The sequence below is a fragment of the Cynara cardunculus genome, assembly GCF_001531365.2.
Source record: "Cynara cardunculus var. scolymus isolate 2C chromosome LG 6, CcrdV1, whole genome shotgun sequence".
Taxonomy (NCBI): domain Eukaryota; kingdom Viridiplantae; phylum Streptophyta; class Magnoliopsida; order Asterales; family Asteraceae; genus Cynara; species Cynara cardunculus.
The window spans coordinates 10,363,019-10,371,942 of NC_037533.1; the positions used below are offsets into that span (position 1 = coordinate 10,363,019).

General features: G+C 32.8%; 1 protein-coding gene across 1 annotated transcript; it reads left to right on the forward strand.

Annotated features, from left to right (window-relative positions):
- The first annotated feature begins 1,322 nt into the window (after positions 1-1,322).
- On the forward strand, positions 1,323-6,350 carry LOC112514137 (pumilio homolog 12-like). Its single transcript, XM_025120468.1, has 6 exons — positions 1,323-2,218; positions 2,299-2,461; positions 5,238-5,401; positions 5,448-5,748; positions 5,801-5,818; positions 6,231-6,350. The coding sequence occupies exons 1-6, from the start codon at positions 1,323-1,325 to the stop codon at positions 6,348-6,350; spliced, it is 1,662 nt and encodes a 553-aa protein (XP_024976236.1).
- Positions 6,351-8,924: the final 2,574 nt, after the last annotated feature.

Consider the following 8,924-nt stretch of genomic DNA (forward strand, 5'->3'; position numbering starts at 1 on the left):
AAACACTAAAATCGAGATATATCTCGTTGCATTGAGCGAGTACCCTTCTGGTTATATTATAATTTTTTTTTAAAAACTTATAAAAACCATCTTTTGTGCGTAAAATACTGTTTATTGATGCATATTACTTAAAATTTAATATTACAAGTAGAATAATTATAGAATTTTAACAGAATACTTAATATTATTTTTATAAAAAATTATATTATTAAATCAAAACTAAAAACTTCATTATTAAATTTAAATTAAATTATAATAAAAATTTTGAATTAAAGAAATTACAGAAAGAAACGAAAATTTTTAAATAATTAATTTGATATTAATATCTATATATATTTTTTCAAAATTCTATAATATTTTCAAATTTATATTTTATTTAAAAATAAAAATTTATCGCTTTATCAAAGACATATAAAATCATATTATAACATAGATAGATACAAAATAAAACAAAATATTATAATTGAAATGTACCTCACTGAGTTACACAAGTAGTGTTATAGTATTAGAAATGTTCATAATGTACTAAGAGAGTTGAATTTTTTAATGTTTAATAGATTCATATCTTTTTAGGGGTTGTTTGTCAATTACTGAATAGTTTGATGCAAAATGATTAAATAATCAAAATGATTAAGAAACTATCATGATATAGTACAAAATGAAATATTATTGTTTGGCGATTGTTTACAATGAAATTAAAGCTCTTAATGGTTAAAAGAGACTCATGATACAAAATCATTCAGAGAGTTTTAAAATCATTAAGAGGTAGACTTTTTTTTGCCAAACAAGATTCATGATTGTCTTTTAATTAAACTATTAAAAGATAAATAAACAACCACTGATATTTTGATAAAGATATTGTGAAAGGACACAAACAGCAACTAAAATCTTGAGTTTCATATTCTCACGTTTCACATCGTAACAGAGAATATGAATTTAAATAAATAAATAAATACATCAAAAACTGATATATCTTTAATTTCATATGTAATTCTGGAAACACAAAAAAGGGAAGATACAGAAGAAGCTGTAACGGGAGGTTGCCGATTTAAGGTGACAGACGCCGGGCATTGGGTTATACTTCATCTTCACGCATGGACAACATATCTTCCTTTATCCTTCAATGCATATCTCATTCTCTCTCTTACTTTCTCTCACATCATTCATCATCATCATCAACATCAACATAATCATAATCATACCCTCCTTCCCTTCCAATTCTTCAACATTTTCTAAACGCTCCCCTTTTCTCATATCGTATTTATTGATCAAACAGTTTCTCTCTCTCTACAACCTTGTTGTTTGGTTGGATTTTTGATGTAATGGAGCCTCAGAGGAACACCCGGATGGTACAAAACCCAACGCATCATTACGTAACCGGAACCGAAGCTGCTTTTCAGTCATCGCCGCCGTGGGTGATGACGGATGACGGTGTTTTGGCGGGTTATGATCGGGATCAGATGGCTTCCAATCTCCCTCATCCCTCAATCGATGTTGATGAAACTATGTCCAATGTGTTTTCTTCTCTCAATATCTCGCCCATCAACCGCCTCCGTTGCCGGAGACACCTCCCGGAGACTCTTGACGGTGGTGGGACTTCGATCGGCATCGGCGAGGCTTCCGTCGTTCGCCCCTTTCGTAACAACGCTGGTGGTGATATTGGTAACAGTCACCGAAGGATTTACTCCAGTGTGGGCCATGTTATGGTGGACCCTCTTCAGGAGGTTCCTTCTTCTGGGTTTGACCAACCGTTTGACTTTGACCAATCGTCTGACTTGCTCCCGAAGGAACAGTTGTACTCTACACCACAGCTCAGTCCCCATCTCTTCTGTTCATCAAACCCATCTTCTGCAATTCTTGATGACTCTTTCCCCCCCAATTCCGCAAACAACTCCAATTTTGCGAGATCACGAGCTCATCAGCTTTTGAGCCTTTTGCCATTGAAAGAATTGAGGGGAAAGATCCATTCTATTGCTAAGGATCAAAATGGGTGTAGATTATTACAGGCTAAATTTGAAAACCCAACAAAGGAAGAGATTGAAATGGTTCTGTATGAGGTGTTGGACTCCATTAAAGATTTGATGAAGGATCAGTTTGGGAACTATTTGATTCAGAAGCTCATTGTTGTATGCAATAATGATGATCAGAAATTAAGGATCCTTGTTTCCCTGTCTGAACTCCCAGTTGAAATGATTCTTGTTTGTATGAACCCACATGGGTATGTTCAATTTATTCGCATTTTTTGTGTAATTATTATGTTTAGGATCATATGAAGATGCTGTTTTTGGTGATTTGTAGGACTAGAGCTGTGCAGAAGTTGTTGGAGAACCTAACTGACCCATACCAGAGGGCGTTAGCAATGGCGGTTCTAGGCCCGGGTGCGGCTAGATTGGCCAACGATCCGAACGGTCATCATGTTATTCAGTATTGCTTGATTCATTTCCCTTGTGATGTGAATGAGGTATTGTATTCAATCATGATTCTGTAAAAGCAAGTTATTTTTGTTTATAATCGTTAATCAACCGATGTTGCGTTCAAGCTAGTTAATAATGATAACGTAAGTTCTGAAAACGGAAAGGCCTAAACACCCATTTAGTGACTCTTTACTATACCAGTAGGTGTTTATTGGGTTATTTTACCTTATTGAATGGACATGACAAGGATTGAAAATCTTACCCTACAAGAGCGATAACAATGACTGAGAGTTTTACCTGGTCAATAAGAGTGACGGCCCTTGCCTGATAAATGTTTATCAAATAAAAATGTTCATAATGCCGTTTTAATAGAATAAATTATTACCTGGTAAGTTAAGTGAAAAGATATATAAATGTTTGATATACAAGCTTAAATAAAAAAGTGAAATGTTAGAAGAGAAAAGTGAGAAAAAAACAATAGATATTCTTTCTGTTCGTGTGAAATGTTAGAAGAGAAATGAATGTTTTATATTAGAGTATTAATTGAAATAAAAAATATTATTTTATCATTAAACGAATCTTTATTTTGATTAATTTATGAATATATCATAAATAATGTCAATATAAATATTTATATTATAATGAAAAACACAAAATAACATTATGAAGTCCAAAAAGTAATAATATAAATATCTTGATTTATAGATTTTTGGAATTTGTATTAAAATATTAATTTAATTTATTATATTTTGATGTAACAATGTTTTCTTTATAAAATGTTGAGTAAACAACAATTTTGGTCCCTTTGGTTTATACAAATATTTGAAAGTGGTCCTAAAACTTCAATAACTACAATTATTATTCCTATTGTTTACATTTTGCCTTGAAAATGGTCTCTGTTTACTAACTATGTTGGATTAATGCGTTAAGTAAGAGACATTTTGGTCGTTATATCCTTTTTGTCCTTTTCTTTCTTATTTTTACTCGAATAAAAAATTAAGGGCCAAAAGTGTAATTTTTTATATATTTTTGTTATATACAATTATACACAATCTATATGTAAACAAAACACATAGATAAAACGTTTATATATATAATCATACACACTTATATATATATATATACACACACATATAATCACACACCACCACCACCCTCACACAGACACACATACAGAACACTGGAAAAAAAAAACTATCCTTGATCTGTTCCATCTTTTAACACGGACGACCTAACTACATGAATCAAACGGGGTGAGGGAGTATGGAGGGAGGCTGGGACAGTGGCTGACCGGATTTGCAGTTGGATGCTAGAGGTTGGCCGAAAAAACAAAACTAAGGAGGTGAAGTGGCTATGGTGGTGACGTGCTCGCCGGGAAAAGAAAGTGGAAGGGGAAGGGGACAGGGAAGGCCGGGGTGGTCACCAAGAGTCAAAATGGGTGGGAGAGATCATCTTTATCCAGACCCGTTCCTGATATTTTATAGGTCCTGGGCGAATGTAAAAACATGGCCCACTGCATGAAACAAGGCTTTTAGCAACGACTTTTGTCGTCGCTAAAAATCCATTTATCATCAGAAAGAGTATATAACAACATGTCGCCATTATAACTTGTGGCAAAAATATGTCATCGTTAAAAGGCGCAAAAATGTTTTTCATTAGTATAATTTTCTTTTTGATTAACCTGAATATTCAACCCGTTATGCGACCCGACTAATCCCAGGGCGACTACTTGCTTTGCAGTTAGCCTGAAATCACCACATTTGAACCTTTGTCGCCATAAGGGGATTTTTATTCCTTCTTAGATTTGAACCTAAGATTTCTAAGTACTTTTTGACTTTTTGAGTACAAAAAATGTTAATAATTTACTGAGGAAATAAATCTTATTTATCTTTATAATAGATATATAAGAGAGTACTTAAATTTATGTATTTCTTGTTAGGTAATTTGAAACCAAGAGTATAGAAACTATGGTTGATAATTTTTTTATAAAAAGTAAGAATTTTTTTAGTTCATAACAAGAAATATGTGTTATTTTGATAGAAAAAGAGAATTCATGTGAATGAAGTAATCGTGAGAGTCAATGAGAGATCAATAATAAAGAAGATTATCAAGTTTTTCTAGACAAGTAGACAAATGAAAATCAATAAGAATATAAAAGAAAAGATGATCCATTGAGATCCAATAAGAATAAATAATTACTTAAACATATAATATGCAAGTTCAACAAATGATTGTTTGAACACTTAAATAAAATCTTGTTGTGTGGTGGAATCCCAATGAAAGATACATAAGTCAAACAATTGATGAAAATATTTAAATTCTATTTTTTTTTTGCTCAACTAAAATAAGATGTTAAGATTAAAAGTTTATGGAACATGACATATATAAGAGACATTACTAAATACATCTAGTAGTAACAATTTATTGATTAAACACAAAATCATGAAACACGTCATAAATTATAAGAACAATAGATTGATTGTCAAATAATAGTAAAATATTTTATGTAGAAGCAAAAATAGATAACAACAGTCAACAAAAACAATTAGATCAACATAACCAAATAGCAATAGTCAATAGAAGCAGAAATTGATAAAAATATCCAACAAAAATATATAGTAATAGCAAGCACATGATCTTAACGTTGAATTGTTGAAGCATGAAAACGGTCAAACATTTAGAGATAGAAATAGCCAATATCATTGGACCTTGTTGGAGATAAAAAGAATTAGAGAGACAATAAACAAAATTATAGAAAACTTGCTTCAACTTGTAGAAAACTCAAGTTTGGAATACACTCATCTTTCATTTTGCCTTTGGCAGCCGATTTTGAATGAAATTGCAGACAAATGCTTCCAAGTTGCAACAGATAGAAGTGGTTGTTGTGTGCTACAGGCATGTGTGGAGAACTCTCGTGGAGAGTTGAGAACTCGACTGATTTCTCAGATTTTGGTCGATGCGATACATCTAGCCAAAGATCCTTACGGGTTTGTGTCTCTACATCCTTTATCAACTTCTCGTTTCTTGGTTCAGCTCAAGACTAACGCGCGCCATTATTTGTTATATAACCTTTAGAAACTATGTGTTGCAACACGTGGTGGGGTTAAACGTACCTGAATTCACTGCGCAACTTGTGAGGGAGCTTCGAGGGAATTTTGCATCTCTGTCGTGCAACAAGTATGGTAGTAATGTGGTCGAGAAGTGCTTGAACGAATCACGAGAAGAGATCTCGAGTCTAATTGTTATGGAGTTGATCACAAGCCCAAACCCATCGTTGCTTCTAACAGATCCTTATGCTAACTTCGTTATCCAGTGTGCATTGACGGTCTCTACGGTTTGTTGTTTCTATAATTCTGAATCTTAGTCTTTTTCCTATATTTCACCAGGAGGTTGGGTCTGGGAAGGTAAGATGTATACAGACTTGATCCTACTATCCCAAAGAGTAGAGCGGTTGTTTCCATGAAAACACCTGGTTTGTGAAAAGTGTGACAAAGAGAGAAAGTCAGATAAGATAAAGTTTCAAAAGCCGGTTAAGAGTAAGCAATAACATTCAAAAAGAAGCAGGTAAAAGAAAAACATAACCAAAGTAAAAGAAACTACACACCAAGTCTAACTTTTTTGAGCAAGTTTTATCCTTTGTTTCACACACTTCACAGGGTCTTTACGAAAACAGCTGCTCTGATCTATAGTACAGGTATCTGGTCTATATACATCCGTCACCTCTAAGTGGGATATACTGGGCTTGTTTAGTTTGGTATTATTTATAATTTGTTGAAGGAGTTGTTGTGACTGTGTATTGATTATGGTGGGACACAGGGGTTCGTATACGAATGTCTACGAGAGGTCATATCGGACAACATCGGGTCCATGCGAAGCAATCTTTATGGTAAGAAGATATTGGCATGGTTCGAAAAGCGGAGGATCCTTGGCATCTAGAGAAGTTGTGAATACCTCAGGTTAAAAATGTATTTATCAATGTGTCGTATATACATATATACACATACATATATACATACATATACATATACATATACCTATGCATATATATATATATATATATATATATATGTGTGTTGTGCTTGTAGTGAGTCTATTGTCACTTTTCTGTGCTAAGTTTACTCTTAAAGACAAAGGGATATTATTTACAGATGTATACACCTCTCTTCAGTTCAATCTTGAAGGTAAAGTTATAGTGCTGTTGTTACTCTTTACTAATGGGATTGTTCCCATTGATGTCCGAGGGGCCGTTTATCAAACGTTTATTTGCAAGAGTCATCATTCTCGTTTACCTTATCGTGTAACATTCTCGATCATCAAAAAATGGATTGTTGGTAAGCGTTTTAAACCCGGTAAACGCTTACAGGATAAGAGTCTTTTCCCATAAGATTCTCGAACCTTTCCATACCCCAATCGTTAAAATAAATAATATCAATAAACATTTACCTGGTAAGTATTACTCACAATAAACCTAGCTCACTTTTGGATCAGTTCCATTCTTTATAAGGATTTTTTTTTTTGTAAGGGTGTCCGGGCCAAAGCCCGACTAATCCCCGGCAAATTTGGAGGCTAAACATGGCCCCACTTAAATGTCGCCAACACTCCCCTCCCAGGGTTCGAACTCGGGTTCATGACTATGCCATGCCCAAGCCTTTACCACTAGGCTGGAAGGTCTTTGACTTTTTATAAGGATATTTATTGGGTAATAATATACATGTTTGTTTTTGTGCAAACGTTCAATTGTCTTATGGTTTTCAAAGGATCTTCGCTTCATTTGACTCTTAGGGGCTGTTCGGTAACAGCTTAATGAGTTGTATAGTAGATATGGTTGATTCGTACAACCATACCTATGTGCTCGGTAGGAGCTTACTCGCTCAGTTAAGAGCTGAATCAGTCAGTTGAAAAAGTAATATACTATTTACTCAGCCAATTAATTACATTTATTTTTTCCATCTACCCTCTCCCTAATTTACCATGGATTGCTTCTCCTCCAGCGGACTACCTACCCTACGGCTTCTCCTCCATCGTTCTCCAGATCTAAGGTATGTCGTTCTTCATCGATTTCCAGCTCTATCTTCTTCGATATGTTACATATCGTCATCAATTTCGCTCCATTACATATCTTCATCGATTTTCTGCTTCTCTGGATATGTTATAAACGATTTGTACAGAACTAGATCTTGGTTTTCAAAATGATATCTATTCATACATGACCAGATTTTGTTATAAATGATTTGTGCTTTACTTATGAAGAGCGACAAAATTATTTTGGTATCTGGATTCTCAGGAACACCAATTAAGTATGAACAATAAGGTATCTGCAATAATAAAGACTGGTGGTAAAATAGTCATTTATGATATTCAGACTGTTTATTCAGCACAACAACCGAACAACAACTTATCTGTTAATATACAGACAACTATATTCATACAGGTCTTAACAGAAAACAAACCGAACAGCCCCTAAGCATTGCGTTGAAGGTTTAGCTCTTATTTATTTGTTATTATTTTAACTTGGGTGTCCGAGCCAGCTTAGATGTAACTCGACTAAACCTAAGGGTCTTGAAAAACAGCCTGGAAAATCCCCAGTGGTCTTACAATTATTAAATCAATGATCTGTAAGGAGGATCCTTAAAGATCTAAACCTTATTTTCAGTTGAGGTTTAACTTTTTTATTTGTTTCATTCGTTTCTCTTTTATTTCTCTTATTTATGCACATATAAAAAAGTTTCACATTGTAAACTGAATATATATGAAATAAACATATTGTGAAACGAATATATGTTAATCAATATATTAAATAATATATTTAGATGGAAAAAATCATGTGAACAAAACCTTAAAGTAGAAGTTCTCGTGGATCTCACAATTTTGAGTTCTCAAATGATTAAACCCCTAAATATATAATGTATGTACCTTTTTTAAAGTAAAACTATGTTAAATCATGTGTTGAAAATACAAAAAAAATATACACTCTCAGTCTCAAAATAAATATCCACAGTCAAAAAGACATCAATTTAGGAAATGTATAATTATTCCACTTTCTAACTAACTTAATGATAATTTTATTCTTAATACTAGAGATAGAAACCTTTGCTACCTAATAATTAAGAATAAAATAAAAAATGGAAATTCTAAAAATACTCAATGAATTTTAGTCTTTGGAATGATTAAGAAATTGGATAGTTTTTTCCGAACAAATAAGTCTTTGGACATTCAAAAACCTGTTAAATAACTTATTGGACTTTCTAAAACTGTTAAATACATTCTTATAACCTACAAAACTGGTTAATGTGGTAAAATAATATAAAAAGTCCGAAAAAAGGCCAATAGACTTTCATATCTTGAATGATTAAGTCCCTAAACATTTTTAGAACTAAAAAAGTACTTACATCTATAAAATGTAACAAATATACCAAAAAAGTACTTATATTTAAAAAGATTATTGATAGAATTTATTTTAATTAAAAATAAAAAATATTTTGTCAGTAATTTTTCAAGTTTAAAATAAAA